Below are 18,816 nucleotides of genomic sequence, written 5' to 3'. Positions count from 1 at the left end.
GAGCTTTGGGGGGAAGGAAACAAAGTCAGCACGATCTCAGGGAAAGGGAGCAGTTCAACCCAAAGCTTAGTTCAGTTAAAATTAGATTAGCCCATAAGATTAAAAATATCCACACATACGCACAGGCCACCTTAAAGTATCAGTTGATGTTTATCGTCATCTAAAGAGATGGTTTGGCTGGGTGCGGTGTGTGCAGACAACCTTGGGGAGACATGTCTGACTCATACATTTGCAGGGGGAGTGAGTGCTACAAAACGAGGCCCACACAAGCAATGCATGACTCAGGGATAACCCAGGCCCTGGTTTGCTGAGCCAGGTCTCCTCCCTTGCTCTCCCCCTCATATGGAAAGGGGGCAGATGGGGGGTGGGGAGAGAGGGAAGGAGGCAGGCGGGCCAGCTTTGCGCAGGCTGGCATTCCCAGAGGGAGCCTGGGACTGATTCGCTCCAGTTCCCTGTCCCTCCGGTGTTTCTGAACACAGCCACCTCTGGGAAGGGCTGTTTGCTTCACAGTAAGACCTGGAGTTGGGGTGGGTCACAGTTTTTTTGCCCCAAACCCAAGAAGTGATCCAAGAGAGCAGCCAGGCTTGAAACACTAAAATCTTTAGAACTTCCCAGTTCAAAATGATTATGGGAAAAATAAAATTGCTGAATTGAAAGGGTCCTTGGAGTCAGGGCAGGCTGATGAAAAGACCATGGGCTCTGAAGCCAGACAGACGTGGGCTTAAACCCCTGTATTTTCTAGCTATGCAAGAAGTACCTGACACAGCCTTTGGAAGGGTGCCTTATAAGTGGCAGTTAATATAATTAATCCAATCTTATACAGCAGATTAGGAAGCAGAGGTTGTAATTTGCCTAAGGGCACACAATGAGGCTGCAAAGAGCTGAAACCAGACCCAGGTCTCTTGACCTGCCCCCCACCTCCCTATCCAGTATGTTTTCTGTTGTAGTTCACTTCCTTGACTCTTCTCTCTTCTCCTGGAGGGCCTAAAACGCTTTGAGGGAAAGGAAAAGCCCTCCATTTTTGGAGGTTCGCTGCTCCACAGACTCCATTTCTGAGTGCAGCCTTCATATCCTCTTTTGTGCAAATACAGGTGTGTTCCAGAGGTTGCCAAGTGCTCAGAGCTGAGGCAGCCAGAGCTGAGGCCCACTCCTTCAGGGGCCCTGCCTGGCGGCCCTCATGGCCCTATCTGCTCATTTACTCGCCCCGGTGTACCTCTGGGTCTCTCATTCCCCTTAATCCTCACAAGAATCCAGTTCGGGGCATGGAGTTAGAAGTCCAGGGGTTGTATCCTTTGTCTCTTACTTGTTAAGTGACCTCAGGCAGGTCACAATCTGAAACTCAGTTTCCTGAGATGTAAATGGGTATGTCAATACCACCTGCTATCCTAACCCAGAGGAATTCAGAAAAGATCAAAATTAAATACTGTACACGCAAGTACTTTGGAAAAAACAACTTAAGGTACCAATGAGAATTACCACTTAGTCCCGCTCACCTTGGCGGGCTAAAGCGAGTTAAGCCACCTGCTCCCTACACGGCGGCTGCCTCTCAGGGGATCCTGATGGGCCCTGAGGGGAACCAAAAGCAACCAGCACCCTTCCTGCTCTGAAGCAGGGGATCACAGCCACAAGGACAGCCATGCTCTGCTTGCTAAAGAAAGCCATTCTCCAACTGACACTCCCTGGCCTGAGCAGCTTCTAACCCTGAGAAGCAAGCTCTGGTCAGACAAGGGGGGAAGGGGGGGAGAAGAGAGAACCACCATGGAACCAGGGAGAGAGCTGCCTGGCGTGGGGTGTGCCCATGTGGACTCACAGGGATGGAGGATGGGCCCAAACACAGGCGCTGAATACCTCCAGCTTTGGGCAGGGAGAAAACTGCTACCATCGCCGCCAGCCTGGCCCCTTAAGGGGAGTACTAGCTGGGTACCTACTCAGTGCAGAGCCTTGTGCATATGCCGAAAGGAAAGCAAGAGGCAGGAGATGCGCTGCACCCCTCTAAGAGGCTGTGCCGAGACTCGAACAGAAAATAAATAGCAATTCAAAATCACAGAAGACAACTTCTCTGAGTTTTCTCATCTGTAAAACAGAGATAACCTTTATCTCTTGGGATTTTAGTAGGGATTAACTGAGATTACTTTTATAAAGTGCCTGACACTATGCCACACATATTCAATAAATGATAATTATTATTAAAACATACATACACCCAACAGAAGAAATGTCCAAGGGCAGGCTGGGCCAAATGCCAAAGTTGTGGAAAAACAGTAAGGGGAAAAGGTTCAGGAGAGAAAGGAGCAATTGCTGGGGAGCAGGCTGGGAAGACCTCACAAAAGGGAAGGACGCTGAGTGGGCCCTGAAAGCTGCCACAGTGAGCTGGCACCACATCGGTCTTGGAAGGTGGGGACAGCACCTTCACCTTATTGATGAGGCGTTAGGTTCAGAGAAGGAAGCGCCTTGTCCAAGGTTACAGGGGTACCAAGAAGCAGGGTCAGAACCTCTTGATGAAGGCTTTCCTTTAGACCAGAGCTGGGTGGAAATGAGAGGAAAGGCCTGCCTCGCCCATACAGCACCTTGCAGGTAGTAGGTGCTTGCTGAACAGCATGGCAATATGTGCAACAGAGGCTTGTAAGGGCCATGGTGCTTCAGGAGACATATGCCTACCTCAAGACTTCCTTCCAGTCCCCAGCCTACTTCCCCTCCCACTGTCCTGCAGTCAGTCAGCTGTTTTCCCAAAGTGAAAAAGGTCACCTGTCTTTCTAGAGTCCCATCTGGGCTTCTTGAGGCAGTTTCAAGGTGACCTTCAGGCTGTTCCTCTCTCTTGTTGAGAAGTGGAAGAGGCAAGTTCTAGTCTTATTTTTATAGGGAAGTAGTTGCTGGGTCTGGTATCCTCACAGGTGAAGGGGGTGATAATAACCCACCTTCCCTTTCACAGGAGAAAATGGCAGGGTGAAAACCAAAAAAAAAAAAAAAAGCTGTAAGACATAAAGGAACAAAAGAAGCTTTTTTTGTGTCTCTGGTTAGGAGACAATAAACACCTGCTTTGTAGACTCCCAGGCCTCTGCCAGGAGTTCCGGGTCAGGAATATGGAAAACAAATTCAAGGGATGCCAGTGGTGAGCTGGGTTACACTGAGCTGCTCCCTTGGAACAAGCACTATACCGGGAGTCAGGTGAACCAGGAACAAAGCAGAATTCATGCAAGGTCCAAATCACAATGTGGAACGGGGCTGGGGAATGGACATAACCTTAAGGCTTAGGGTAAGTGTCATAGTTCTCCCAAAATTCTAACCCCTCCCTCACAATGCTAGCCCTTGCCCCAAAAGAAAAAGGCAAGAATCCCTGACTGTCAGAGAAAAAAATATCTCCCCAGAAGTCAAGTGACTTGCCTAAGTCAGAGGAGAAGCCAGAAGCATCTACTCTAGAACTTCAGCTCTAAACCTGCCCCTCTCCCACCAGTCCCTGACAAAGTGTGTACCTAGCAAGGGTAATGATTAGGAGTTTTGGGATAGAAATGAGAACTGCACACAACCCTTTCCATTCTGTTTTGTTTTGGTTTTTTCACATGGGAAGCCTGCACTCAACCACTGAGCTACACCAGTCCCCTTGAGTTGGTTTTTTGTTCGTTTGTTTTGTTCTTAGGAGGTACCAGGGAACAAACCCAGAACCTCATACGTAGGAGGCAGGCACTCACCACTTGGCCTACATCCACTCCCCTCCATTCTTAAAGGAGGGTTACTTTGCAAGAGAAGCAGCTGTCACTGATGACAGAATGAGGGCTCCAAACCAGCTCCTACCCATGCTGGGGTGCTGGGAGAATAGGCAAGTACCCCAAACAAGCTCCTAGGCTCTTGGGTATTTGTGCAGAGGTAGCATGGCCTCAGCCCCCCACTCTCTACCCCCAGAAGCAGTCAGCCCCTCTCTCTTCCCCCATCCTTACCTCCCAGATCAGCTAGGGAGGCAGCTTAAGTGAAAGGAAGAACAAAGTCAGTGGACCACATTGCAAACCCTGAAACCTCAAGGAAAGTCTCCCAGTGGCAGCTTAGGGTTAAAAGAGAGACTCAGAGGGAGACTCCAGGGCTCAGAGCGAGACTGTAGGAGGCCGAAGAAGGGATGCATTTGTCTTAGGTGTCTAAAATACTACAGGGGCAGCTGCCTCCCTCTGAGTTCTTCCTGTATGTAAAGCACTTTACAAAGTCAGTTTCATAGGCATCAATTTATGTCACATCAGCAAGTCTGTAGCTAGATACTATTATTTCCCCCATTTTACATATGAGGAAACCAGGGCTCAGGTTAAGTGGATCCAACCTTGATTCTACACTGCAAAGGAGAAGGAAAAATGGGCCTTCACTTTTGCCATCTTAACTGGGACCCATGAGATCTTTTGGCCACCTTCCTCTCCAGTCTTTCCCCAGGACAGCCAGATGCTGTCTCTGTTTGCAGAGGCAGGAAAATGCCTTTCTAAGCCAGAGGCACAGACTTTTGGAACTGCAAAGGCTCTCAGAGATCATACTGAGCCTCTTCATTTTTCACTGGGAAAACTGAGGCCCAAGGCTGAGTGACTTGCCAGTTACCCAAGCAAGTGGAACAATAGAAATATCAGATGGGGAAGGGCCACAAAGATCAACTGACAGGTGAGGATCGTGACTGGCCCAAGGTCACAGGAGGTGAGATGAGAAGCCAGCCTTCCAGGTTTCTAGACTAATACCCTGGCCATGGGAGCATCTCTGCCTTCCAGCAGCCCAGGGTCCTGAGCACGATGCGCCTCTGGGGACAAAGCAGGCTGGGGCAAGCCTGAGGATGAGAGAGCTCATCAGGCCTGCAGGGACAACTCCTGATTGCCCAGTGAGGTCTTTGCAGTACGCTGTCATCCCACCAGCAGGCGCCAACACCAGAAGTGTTTGCCAGCCCCCAGCGCCCTTAACACAGTGCCGGGTGTGGGTCGGAGGTGAGGGGGTTGGAGAGGAGGGCAGTGTATAGACAGCACTTGTGATTTCTCTTCCTGGACTCACAAATGACACATCAGAGTCATTTCGGGTTTTTTTACAACAAATTAAGACACATGGTCTCGACTGGTATAGTCAAATTTAGAGTGTCTTGCCCATTTCCCAGGTGGAAGAGACCAGCTAAGAAAGACCCCAGCTTGTTCAAGGTCATGTATGTGCCAGAATCAGTATAAACAGCTCCTCTGCCCAGTCCTTGATTTTTTCTGAGAAGTACAGCTCTATCAGTGTATAGGGCCTAGTGGCCCAGCTCCAGGCCCAGCCCAGTAACTGTGACCGGCTCAGCATCAAAGCCGCGCACCAGGAAGCCAGGTCCTGGATCTGCCAAGAGTCAATGAGAGCCCCAGGTACCCGCAGGTCCCAGAGCCTGCTGGCATTGCCACTCAGCTCCTGCATGCCCTTGGGAAAGCTGCAAGACTGCCTGCCAAATGGCAGGAACACCCCAAACCCAACCTCAGGCAAAGAAGGGGAGCAGAGTTCCAGGTCCCTATGCCTTCCACAGCTAGCTGGGAACTGATGATAGCAAAGGCAACATTAAAAGCCTCCCTGGACACCGCTTCCAGGGACTTCTGGGCTACGCAGGCTCCAGGGTGCTCCATCAATCACCCAGCAGGACAGGACACTCAGGCCTGGCAGGGAGACCAGCCCTATGACAGGGAACCACTTTTCTGTTTCCTTCCCCCAAAAAGAATGTTTCAAAGTCTCTTCAGATCAGAATACCTTAGCCCCTCCACTGTACATCTCCTACTTAGATGGATGGAAGGGCAGTGTGACTGGCCGGCTCAGAAGGCACCTTGAGACACAGCCCACTGCGAACCTGGGGGTGAGTTGGGTCCAGAGCAAGCTGCAACCTCCTTCACTCTCCCTATACCCCCAAAACAGACCTTGGAAATTTCCAGGGCCACCATCCTATAAACTGTGTAAGGAATGACATTCCTGGGCCGGAAACTGACTCAGGGACTCCTAACCAGCCTGGACAGGCAAACCTGACAGATAGCATGCTAGGGATAAAGGCAAGTGGGAATTTGAGGATCCCTCATGTTCCACCACACTTCAAAGTCTCTAGCGCTTTGAAGTCTAGGTCTCCCACTATACAGGACAGGCCTCAGACAGGCCAAGTACAGATATACTCTGTCCTGGACCTCCTGACCATGAAGCATGTAATTGCACTGGTTGCTGTTGACAAAGCAGAAGGTGCCACTTGCTGGAAGACACTCCCCTGTTGCACACAGCTGGATGCCTGGCCCGGCCAGGGGAGACTTGCCAGGCCTGGAAGCCGTGCTGAAGGCACCTACTATCCGAGGGTCCCATCTTCTCATCCTGCCCTGCTCTCTCCCACACACGAGGCTGCCTTCAATCCCAGCAGGCTTTACAACCCCAGAAGCCACAGAGCTCAAGTTTGAGAAGGACCATGACGGCAGGATGGAGGCTGCCCAAGCTACCGGAATAGTCCAGACCCTTATTCCTGGGCAGCCCCAAATGGTAAGCCAGTCTGGTGGTGGCACTGGCAGCGGAGCAGATCAGACTTACCTATCTTCATGAGGCAGGCAAGCAGGATCCAGAGGGAGATCTCGAAGGGTATGCGCACGTGGCCGTAGTCGATGTCCAGGACTGGAAAGGACTTTCGCGGCTTCATGCCGGTTTCAGGAATGGAATGGTTGACAGGGCGGCTCTCCGGGGTGACCTCCGGTGGGGCGGTGGTGACATCCCCAATTGAGCGCTCCCGTGGTGGCTCTGAGCCCCGGATGGTGCTGGCAGTAGGGCTGGGCTGGAGGCCATGGCTCCTGAGAACAGGTAGCAGCCCCACCAAGGCTACCACCACGAGCAATGAAGGGAAGATGCGTGGCGGAGAGAGGCCACTGATGCCACACCACAGAGGCAGCATCCTGCTCCCTGAGCCCAGTGGGCCTGGACCTTAGCAAAGGGAGAGTAAGACCTGGGACATAGGTAGCAAGGGTCAGCAGGAGGGACGAAGACTGGAAGAGTCTCTAGGAAAAGTTCATGTTTTAGAGAGATATTTTTGTGGAAGCAGTCGTCTGGGGTGGGAGACGGTTTGGGGGTTCACAATTGTGAGACGGGGATCTGGGACTCTAAAATAGAGAAGGGAGACAAGGACCCAGGAACCATAGGAGGAGACAAAAGGTCTGGAGCAGGGGTGCAGGGAGGTGGAGGGTGGGGGTAGGAAAGGACTCTGAGCCCTGGGGCCAGAACAGGTGATGGGGGTGGGTGGACCCCAGGCAAGTGAAAGGAAGAAGGAAGGCTACGGCCCTTGGCTGAGGAAAGTGACTGAGGAGCTAGGACTCTGGGTTAAGGGAAGAAGTAGGGAGCCCGGACTAAAGGAAAGGGACCGAGGAAGGTGGGATCCAGGCCAGGAAAAGGGAGAGAGGAGGCTGGGAGCCCAGGCTGCGAGGAAAGTGAACCCGGAAAGCGGCGGAGAGCTTCCCCACCAGGGCCGGGGTCGAGGAGCGCCAGGCTGAGATTCCGGGGGAATGGAAGGAGGCGGAAGGCGGAGGCAGGCAGCCGGCGGGAGGGCACCTCGGCGCGGGCTGGGGGCAGCTCGCGGTGAGCCGGCGGCAACACGCCCCTCCCTGCGGCCCTGGCACGTCGCTGCGCTCCGCCCCGGCCCGGCCCAGCTGCAGCTCGTCCGCGTCCAAGTCCAGGTTCAGTGCCGGTTTCAGCTCCAGCCCTAACCCGACCCCGGCCCCGGCGGCAGCGGACTGATGCCGCGCTGAGCCCGGCGCTGCCCTTATAGGCACCAGCGAGCTGCCGGCGCCGAGGGCTAGAGGGACCTGTCAGCGCCCGCGCAGCACAGCGGCCCCTTTCGCCAAGAGGAGGAGGTGTCGCGTGGGAAGAGGAAGAAGAGTCGGGGGGCAAAAAAAATCCTGAATCTACTGAGATCCTAACTAACACGGACAAAGTGCTTCGCTATTTAAAAAGTCCTTTCACCTCCACACCCGTGATCTCATAAAGGTTTCTCAGTATAATCTTCTGTATTTAGTTGTCATGTGACCTTGCACAAGTTATTGAACTGTTTCATAGCTTTTTCATCTCTAAAGTGGAGACAGAAGTAGGACCTGTATCAGAAGGGTACTGTAATGATTAAATGAGATAATTCATGTAAATCCATGTGCCATGGAGCCTGGCACATAGAACTATTAATATGGTTTCAGTTTTATAGATGAGGAAACTGAGGCACAGAGTGTTCCTTAGCTAGGATGTAAGTAGTGAGGAGAGATTTGAACTTATGGTGTTGGTTGGAATTGGTAAGGTCTCAAGAGATGATGGCAGTACTTGGGAATCACTGGAAAGCTTTTTTAAAATGGTGTTGTCTGGAACCCACTCTTAAAGTTTTGGATTAGGTTGCTTCATAGGAGTGCCCAGGCACCAGCATTTTTTTTTCCAAAGCTCCTCAGGTGATTCTAATGTACAGCTTATATGTGAGAGATGTACAAACTACTGAACTACTGAAATTACTGAAAGGCTGTCCCTGTTTTGCAGAAGAGTAAATTGAGGCCAAGAAAGTAAAAGTGACTAGCTCAAAGTCACAAGTGATTTCACCAGGATTTGGTTCAGTCCGACACACATTTACTGGGTGTCTTGTGAGAAGGCCTTGTCCTGGCCTCTGCCAACATAGAGATGAATGGCATGGCTTTTGTTCTCAATTTAGAAAGTACCCAGTTTCCTAACTGCCCATCTGATACTTTTTCCACCACTCTAGAAAGTCAGAGTGCAGAAAGCAAACTGCACCCTCTTCGGAGATTGCTCCTACCATCTTCTGTGGTTCTGGATTTCAATCCTGGGCCTCTGCAACCCTGTAAGACAACAGGATACAGGGGAAAGAGTGTTGGAGTTGGAGTCAGATTAAGCTGGGTTCAAATCTTGAGTCACCAGTTGCCAGCTGAATAATCTTGCATAAATCACATCACCTCTTTGAACATATTTCCTCATCCTTAAAATGGGCATGATGATACCAACAGTACCTAAGTCAAAGAGGTCTCGTGAAAGCTAAGATAATGTACATGTGAAATCACTCCATAAATCCAAAGTGCTCAGCACATGTATGTTTCTGTTATCTTTTAATATTTATACTACTGGGTCAGGTTCTAAGCACTGGGCATACAGCTGTGAACAAGACAGACCAGGTCCCTGCCTTATGGAATGGACATTTCGCTGGAGGAATAGAGATAATAAATTAAATAAACCAATGGATCAGGTAAATTAAAATTCAATAGACATTATGAAGTGAATAGGGTAATACATACTTATGTACACCAAAAGGCAGAGGGTATGAGAGTGTTCAGAGCAATGGTACTCATAATAGCCACAACTGTGGTAAATAAGTTAAGCTGTATTCATACAATGGAATACTATACAGCAATGAAAATGGATGTGCTATTGCTACACAGCAACATGGATGACTCACGTAAAGTTGAGTTGAAGACACTAAACATAAAAGTCTAAATACTGTATGATTGCATTTATATAAAGTATAAAACTAGGGAAAACTATGATGTTAGATGTAAGGAAAATGAATACCTTTGGGGAGGAAGGAGGAAGTAGCAATTGGAAAATGGCACAAAGGAAGGGGGCAGACAATGCGGGCTTCTGCTAATGTTCCACCAAGTTTACACAGATGTGGTTGTTTGGGGATAACTCTTTGAACATGGATGTGTGCACTTTTCTCCATGTATGCTATCCTTCCACAGAAAAAGGTCTATTTAAATAATAATCAATAAATAGAGTAATTTGATCATGACTGAGGATGGCAACATTAAACCGAGTTCTGTGTACTTTCCATTTTCCTGGCATATGCTCAGTTACATGGGAAGAGCCTGGAAGGGCCTTCAGAGAAGACTAGGGGCCCTGTGTCACCTGGGAACAGATGAAAGGAGAACATTAGCCTAATGGAAGTAACCAGAGAGGAACAACAAGAACCAGAGTAATGACAATAATGTCTTGCAACTGTTAAGCCTTTTATCGTTCACAAATAAGTGCCCCAGGTTTATCAACAATCCAAGTGCTAGGGCATGTGAGGGCACAATAAATAGTAGCTATTATTCTCATTCCCATTTTGCAGATGAAAAACACACACACAGCTCAGAGACATGAAGGAATTTGCCCGAGGTCACAAAGCTATTAAGCAGCAGATCCAGGACTTAGGTTTCTGATGTTCTTTCAAACGCCAGTGTTCCAGTGTTCTTTCAAACGCCACAAGCGCAGCACAGAAAAAGGAAGCAGGGCAAGGGTGTGGCCAGGATACAGACTTTCCACAGGTGCCACGGGGCAGAACTCCAAGACCTACATCCTTTCCAGTCCTGAGGGCAACGTTCACTGGTGTGTGCCGATCCTCCCTACTCTCTGGCTCTCCCCAACTCCGCTCCTTAATGAGCCTTTTTGTGCCAGCCTGGAGGTAAAAGATCCCACGAGAATCAGGAAATGCCTCTACAGCCTGGAGAAGGTTATGACAACATGGCAACACCAGGAAAGAGGCCTTGGGAGAAACCACTTGGGGCGGACTTTGGCCAAGGCCCTGCCCAGGGGAAATAGTGTAACATAATATTTTAAGCACGGGGGCTGCCTAGTGTGGGTAACCAGACTGTCTAGGTTCAAATCCCAATACCACCACTTACTGGTTAATAAGACCTTATATAAACCAGTCGACCTCCCTGTTTCTCGGTTTCTTCCTCCATAATGTGGGGGCCACAATAGTGCCAACTTCACGGGACTGTTAGGCATTATTAGCTAATGTACACGAAACACTTAGAGTAGTCCCCAGCAAGCTTCAAGCACATTTTTCCAGCATTTTTCTTCACATGCACCAAGGGTGTCCGATGTAGGCTTTTCCGTTAGGACCACGTGAAGTTACACATTCAGTCACAGAGACATGTTGACAGCTAGAAAGAGACACGTCGGTCCCATCCTCAGACAGCACCCCCTGTGGTGTGCTATGAATTTTCAAATTTTAAACAAATCACATTGCTGAGCGTTTGTATGTGTTAAAAGCATTGACTTGTTAAAGGTCATCGGCTAACATATACTGCAATATTTGTCACCCTGTTTTAGCAAGTCCTCATTTTGCTACCATTCCAGGCCCACACCACTCATGGCTGGGAGAGGCCACATCTCTGCAGACCCTCCCCCTGCAAATCTTGAACAACCTCAGGGTGCTCAGGCCATGGGTGGCATCTCCAGGTGCTTAGCTCTGTCTGTTTCCCTATACACCAACTTGAGTCTTTTGACTAAAAATGCTGGGAATTTTAGTCCCCTTCGCTCAGTCCACTCCAACCATGCTGTCTCCTTGTTACTTCTCAAACCACTGTCAGGCACGCTGCTGCTTGGGCCTTCGCACATGCTGTTACCATTGCATGGAACACTCTCCCCCAGATATCCACTTGGCTCATTCCCTTATGTCCTTCAAGCCTTTCCACACATTTCCCTTCTCAACGACGCCACATGGTAATCCTACTCCCTGGTGACGCCTCCCCTGACCAACCACCATCACTCTCACCCAGCCCCAGCCCCTTAGCCTGTTCCTTTTTGTTTTTATCCACAGTACTTGTCACCTCACATGTTGTATAATTTACCTATTTTTTATATTTACTGTGTCTGCTGTTTCTCCCCTAGGATGTGAGCTCCAGGAGGTCAGGGGCCGTGCCTGTCTTGTCCGTTTCTCCAGCAATAGAACAATGATAGGGCATAGTAGGCACTCAATAAATATTTGCTGAATGAATGCCTAACAGGACGTACTACTTGCAGATGAGAAAGCCCAGGCCCCTAGAGAAGAGTCGCTTGTCTGAGGCCACAGAGCTCAGAAGAAGAGGAGCCAGGTTGGATCCAGGCCCATCTGACCCTGAAGTCCAAACTTTTCCCACTTCGCCAGGCTCATAGCCACCGTGAAAAAACATGTACACCTGAACAACTAGAAGAGAGTTTGGAGGGTGGTGAGGAGTTAGAATTGGGGGTTCAGTGAGTTGCTTTTAAGTTCAGAATTCAGCTAGTAAACATTTAGTGCACACCTACTATGTGCAAATCCATGTGCTTCCTGGAGAGAGAGAATCAATAATGAATCTGATTAATACCCATCAGCAAACTTGATGTCCATTTATTTACTGGATGTCCCACAGGCGCCTCCATTTTCAAAGGTACAAACTCAGCTCACCAGCTTCCCCTAACCTTGCTCTCCATCTGGGTTCTCAGAACCATTGTGGGGGAGGGAGGCACCCATTTTCAAATGCAGATTTCTTAGTCCAGATGGATAGGTTAGGATTTAGTAGACTTGGTGGGAAGGACTTGGACGTTTGCATTTTTATTAGTTGCCCCTGAGAGATTCTGATCCACATTTTGGAAAGCTCTGGCCTGGACTATTCAAGTAGACTTTTTATTTCTCTCATCTTCTGTAGAAGGCACTGGCAACCGAACCCAGGACCTCCCAAGTGGGAAGTGAGTGCCCAACCACTTGAGCCACTTCCACTCCTTGCTGGTTGTGGCATCTGCTCATTGCAGCATCCGCTCCTTGTGGTGGTTACGGCATCTGCTGGTTGCGGCAGCGGCTCCTCTTCCTTAGGAGGCACTGGGAACCAACCCAGGATCTCCCATGTGGGAGGTGAGCGCCCAATTGGTTGAGCCCCTCTGCTCCCTCAAGTAAACTTTTAATTGCCCCAAATCCAGTCTGCCCTTCACACAGCATTCAGGGAGGACTTTCAGGATCAGTGTTGCCCCTGTTTAAACAGATGCATACTTCATCCCAGGCAGGACTTTTTTTTTTTTTAAGATTTATTTATTTATCTCCCCTTTCCCCCCCCCCCCACCCCTGTTGTCTGTTCTCTGTGTCTATTTGCTGTGTCTTCTTTGTCCACTTCTGTTGTAGTCAGCGGCATGGGAATCTGTGTTTCTTTTTGTTGCATCATCTTGTTGTGTCAGCTCTCCATGTGTGTGGCACCATTCTTAGGCAGGCTGCACTTTCTCTCGCGCTGGACGGCTCTCCTTACGGGGCACACTCCTTGCACGTGGGGCTCCCCTATGCGGGGGACACCCCTGTGTGGCATGGCACTCCTTGCGCACATCAGCACTGCACATGGGCCAGCTCCACACGGGTCAAGGAGGCCCGGGGTTTGAACCGTGGTCCTCCCATGTGGTAGATGGACGCCCTAACCACTGGGCCAAGTCCACTTCCCTGGGGCAGGGCAATTAAGTTCCTTCACACATTCTGGCCCACATACTTTTTTCTTAATTTATTTATACTGAATTTTTAAAAAAGATTTATTTATTTCTCTCCCATTCCCCCTCCCCCCATTGTCTGCTCTCTGTGTCTATTCACTGTGTGTTCTTCTGTGTCCACTTGCATTCTTGGCAGCACTGGGAATCTGTGTCTCTTTTTTGTTGCGTCATTTTGCTGCGTCAGCTCTCCATGTTTGCGGCGCCACTCCTGGGCAGGCTGCGCTATTTTCATGTGGGGTGGCTCTCCTTGCAGGGCGCACTCCTACATGGGGGACACCCCTGCATGGCAGGGCACTCCTTGTGCGCGACAGCCCTGTGCGTGAGCCAGTTCACCACATGGGCCAGGAGGCCCTGGGTTTGAACCCTGGTCCTCCTATATGGTAGGCAGATGCTTTATCAGTTGAGCCATGTCTGCCTCCCATTATTTATAATGAATTTTGAAAGTATAAAATATAACAAACACCCTAGTTTTAAACTTCCAGAATTAATGGCTGTTACAGTTTGTTATATTTGCGTTCAGGTTTTTTTTTGTTGTTGCTTTCCATGTTTTTTTTACTGATATCTGTACTATTTTGTCAAATATTCAAGTCCCTTTGCACCATCAATGCCATTCCCTTCTACCTCCACCCCTAGACATCCTCTATCATGAGTGTAATATATTATTTTACATTTTCACATGCATCTTTTCATCCCACATACCCCTCTAGCTTCTGCCAAAAACTTGAAAGAGTTGTCTGTATGGCTGCATCCAGACCCCAATTCTCTAGAACCCTCTAAAATTAGGATTTGACCCTTATCTTCTTCACCAAAACTACTCTTGTCAGTGTCACCGCATTGCACCTCCATGTTGAGCAACTAAATGGTCTGTTTTGATTCTCATCTTTCTTTACCCTCAGCAGCCTCTGATACATTTGATCCCTTGCTCCTTCTTGAAAGACATTTCTGCAATTCGTTTTGAGAACTCACACTCTCCTGGGTTTCCTCCCTCTGCACTGACTGCTCCTCCATCTCCCGTTGCTGAATCCTCCTCCTTGCCACAGCCTCTAAATGTTGGGGGCCCCAGAGCTCTGTTCTCACCTCTTCACTGTTCTCTCTACATTCATTTCTCAGATGACCTCGTCCTTTCTCATGGTGTCAAATACCATCTATATGCAGATGACTCACAGATTTTTCTCTCCAACCCAGTCCTCTGCTCTAATTCCACCCTCCTGTACCACTCTGAACACCTGACAGCTCCACCCGCTTTATCCAACAGACATCTCAAAACCAACGTGTCCACAGGTGCAGACATGGCTCGAGTGCTTGGGTGCCCACCTCCCACATGGGAGGTCCTGGGTTCAGTTCCCAGTGCCTCCTGGAAAAAAAAGAAAAAAGCAAAAGCAAACAACAAGCAAAACAAATGATAAAACCAGCTCAGGGAAGCCAGTGTGGCTCAGTGGTTGAGCACCAGTTTCCTGGGTTCAATCCCCAGCCCCCAGTTCCTAAAAAACAACAACAACAATATGTCCAAGATCTCCAGGACTTTCCCACCCCTTCCCCAAACCTGCTTCTTCCACTTTCCTACCCATTCAGGAAATAACCACTTCATCCTCTACCCCCAGCCTTGACCCCTCTCTTTTTTTCATACTAATCCTCAGCAAATACTGTTCATTTTAACCGTGAAAATATATCCAGAATCCAATCACTCCTTACTACCTCCTCCACTATTACTCTGATCCAAGCCTGCAGCATTTCTTGCCCAGCTTATTGAAATAGCCCCTAACTGGATGTCTCCCTGTGTGACAGTTTGAAGCTTTATGTAGATCCCAGAAAAGATCATGGTTTGGGGGCAAATCCATTCCTGTGGGGGTGGGACTCTTTGATTGGATCAATTCGACTGGGGGCTTTTGATTGGATTGCTTCAGTGAGGCATGATCCCGGGTGGGTCTTGGTCCTCTTCTGGAGTCCTTTATAAATGGAGGCTGCAATCAGCAGGCCACAGAAGCCTAGAAAGAGGCCCTCGAAGGTCTGAGAAAGAAGCCTGGAGGAGAGGGGAGAGGTGAGCCATATGCCTGACTGCCCACAGCTGAGCTCAGGGAGGAAGTGAGACTGGAGGGGAAGGCAGAGTCTCCCTTGTGCCTCCCTGTGTGGTAGGAGCCTAAGATCACCAGCAGCTGAACTTTGGTAAGACAATATCTCTGACGATGCCTTTTTTTCCCCAAAGATTAATTTTTTTAATTATTCCCCCACCCCCACCCCAGTTATCTGCTCTCTGTGTCCATTCGCTGTGTTTTCTTCTCTGACAGCTTCTATCCTTACCAGCAGCACGGGGAATCTGTGTTTCTTTTTGTTGCGTCATCTTGTTGTGTCAGCTCTCCATGTGTGCGGCACCATTCTTGGGCAGGCTGCACTTTCTTTCACACTGGGCAGCTCTCCTTACGGGGAGCACTCCTTGCGTGTGGGGCTCCCCTACGCAGGGGACACCCCTGCGTGCACGGCACTCCTTGCATGCATCAGCATTGCGCATGGGCCAGCTCCACATGGGTCAAGGAGTCCCGGGGTTTGAACCGGGGACCTCCCATGTGGTAGGCAGACGCCCTATCCATTGGGCCAAGTCTGCTTCCCATCTGATGATACCTTGTATAGCAGTTTGATATAGTTATAAATTCCAAAAATAGATATTGGATTATGTTTGTAATCTGGTCTGTACCTGGGCATGATGAATTTATGATTAGGGCTTTGATTGGGCCACATCAATAGGGTTTTGAGTCCCTACCCCTTGGTGGGTGGGGACTCACAGATAAAAGACATGAAAAGGACAGAGCTTTTGATGCTGGGATTTTGATATTGGGCTTTTGAGCTGGAGCCCTGGGAAGTAAGCACACAGAGGAGCTCGATTGTGGGGAAAGAGAAGCAAGCCCCAGGAAGAGAGGAAACCTAAGCCCAGAGAGAAGCAGGCCCTGGGAAGAGAGGAACCCTCAGCCTGGAACAAAGCAAACCCCCAGGAAGAGAGGAACCCAGGAAGCCTGAATCCTGGCAGATGTCAGCTGCCATATTGCTGCAACACGTGGTAAAAGACTTTGGTGAGGGAAGAAATTTATGCTTTATGGACTGCTAACTGTAAGCTCCTACCCCCCATAAATGCCCTTTATAAAAACCAACCGATTTCTGGTATTTTGTACCAGCACCCCTTTGGCTGACTAATACACCTTGATTTGGACATTTTCACAGCCTCAGAACTGCAAGCTTTTAACCTAATAAATTCCCATTATAAAAGCCACCCCATTTCTGATATATTTTAGATGCTGCCACCCCTGCTCAGACCCCTCCGAGGTCCCTATTATGGCCTACAAGTCCCTCCCCAGCCCAGTGCCCACTTCTTTCTGGCCTGCTCTCTGACTCTGTGTCCTCTTACTCTTACTCTTTATGCTTTATTCCCACCCCCAAGCCCCAGCTACTTTGCAAGTTATTAATCAAACCTACTTCAGAGCCTGTACTAGTCAGCCAAAGGGACGCTGATGCAAAATACCAGAAATCTGTGGACTTTTATAAAGGGTATTTATTTGGGGTAGAAGTCACAGTCACAAGGCCTGAAGGAGTCAAACTCAAGGTACCATAAGAGGTAGTTTCTCACCCATAGTTTGTTGCCACGTGTTGACGCAAGATGGCAGGCGATATCTGCAAGGGTTCAGCCTTCCTCCTCTTCCAAAGGCTCCGTGGTCCCAGGTTCTTCCAATCTCAGCTGCCAGCTGGGACAGGTCTTTTTCTTTTTCTTTTTTTTTTTTAAATTTTTATTGATTTTGTAAAAATATTACATTAAAAAAAAATTATATGAGATCCCATTCAACCCCACCACCCCCACCCCACCATTCCCCCCCCAGCAACACTCACTCCCTTCATCATGACACATCCATTGCATTTGGTAAGTACATCTCTGGGCATCTCTGCACCTCATGGTCAATGGTCCACATCATGGCCCATATTCTCCCACATTCCATCCAGTGGTCCCTGGGAGGATTTACAATGTCCGGTGATTGCCCCTGAAGCACCATCTAGGGCAACTCCAAGTCCCAAAGGCGCCTCCACATCTCATCTCTTCCTGCCATGCTGGGACAGGTCTTGTCTCTGTCCCGGGACTCCTTTCTCTCTGGGCTCAGCTGCTCTGCTCTCTCCACAAGGCCAGCTATAAACTGCAGACAAACGGCTCGTCTCTCTTCCCGGGGCCTCTGCCGTGTCTAATGGAGCCTTCTCTCTTTCCACATATATCTGCTTCTCTATGTATTTACCTTCTGGGCTCCAGGATCAAAACTCCCCTCACTTCTCTGCCTTGTCATTTTCTCTGTGAGTCCCCACCCACCAAGGGGGCAGGGACTCAACGTCCTACTAATGTGGCCCAATCAAAGCCTTAATCATTATTTAATCAAGTAAGAGTGAAACCTCTGCATCCAATACAATCTAATGTACCCAGAGGAACAGACCAATTTACAAACATAATCCAATATCTATTTTTGGAATTCATAAATAATACCAAACTGGTACAGAGCCTTTCACCTTGCTGTTTGTATACCTGGAATGCTGTTTTCCCCAGATAGCCGCATGGTTTCCACCTTCACTTCCTTGAGTCCTCGCTCAAATATTCTCTCTCAGTTACACCTTCCCTAACCAGCCGTAGTTAAGGTATAATGCCTCCACCCACACACTCCTCCTTTCTTTTCCTATTTAATTTTTCTCCATAACACTTCCACTGTCTGACAAATGATCTTTGTTTATTGTTTAAAGATTTATTTATTTTTATTTATTTCTCTCCCCTTCCCGGTTGTCTGTTCTTTGTGTCTATTTGCTGCATCTTCTTTGTCCGCTTCTGTTGTTATCAGCAGCAGGGGAATCTGTGTTTCTTTTTGTTGCGTCATCTTGTTGTGTCAGTTCTCCATGTGGGCGGCGCCATTCCTGGGCGGGCTGCACTTTCTTTTGCGCTGGGCGGCTCTCCTTACGGGGCGCACTCCTTGGGAGTGGGGCTCCCCTACGCGGGGACACCCCTGCGTGGCAGGGCACTCCTTGCGCGCATCAGCACTGTGTATGGGCCAGCTCCACACGGGTCAAGGAGACCCAAGATTTGAACCACGGACCTCCCATGTGGTAGACGGATGCCCTAACCACTGGACCAAGTCCGCCGCCTGACAAATGATGTTTTTATTGCCTGTCTAACCTTAACTAGAATGCAAATTCCATGGTGGTAGGGATTCGAGGCAGTATAACCTAAGGGTTAGTTAAGGACAGAGTTGTATTTAGACTGTCTGGATTTGAACTGCTGTCTCTCCCACTATCTAGTCTCGTGATCTTGGGCAAGTTCCTTAACTTTGTTCACTGCACCTTGGTTTCTCCATCTCCAGGATGGGCGTAATAATAGAACCTATGTGATAAGTTTATTATGAGGATTATCAAGTTAATACATGGAAAGTGCTTAGACCCGAACCTGCTATATAATAAATGCTCCTTAAGTATTTGCTATGATTATTATTATTATTACAGGATGCTTAGCTCCTGGTCTCATTTAAGTGTCAGCAACTATTCTTCACTGCTCTATCTCCAGAATTGAGAACAGTTCCTGGCACATAAGGCAATCAA

At 49.0% G+C, this 18,816-nt stretch overlaps 1 protein-coding gene across 1 annotated transcript in view; it reads right to left on the bottom strand.

Annotated features, from left to right (window-relative positions):
* SLC9A1 (solute carrier family 9 member A1) overlaps window positions 1-7,776 on the bottom strand; it is a 52,777-nt gene extending 45,001 nt beyond the window's left edge. Inside the window, exon 1 of the mRNA XM_004478757.3 lies at window positions 6,526-7,776. Coding sequence (XP_004478814.1) covers window positions 6,526-6,880 — 355 coding nt within the window. The 5' untranslated portion in view covers window positions 6,881-7,776. The remainder of the gene's footprint in view (window positions 1-6,525) is intronic.
* Between the last annotated feature and the right edge of the window lie 11,040 nt (window positions 7,777-18,816).

This window comes from Dasypus novemcinctus, chromosome 9 (assembly GCF_030445035.2).
Source record: "Dasypus novemcinctus isolate mDasNov1 chromosome 9, mDasNov1.1.hap2, whole genome shotgun sequence".
NCBI lineage: Eukaryota > Metazoa > Chordata > Mammalia > Cingulata > Dasypodidae > Dasypus > Dasypus novemcinctus.
This window is presented reverse-complemented; position numbering and strand designations above follow the sequence as displayed.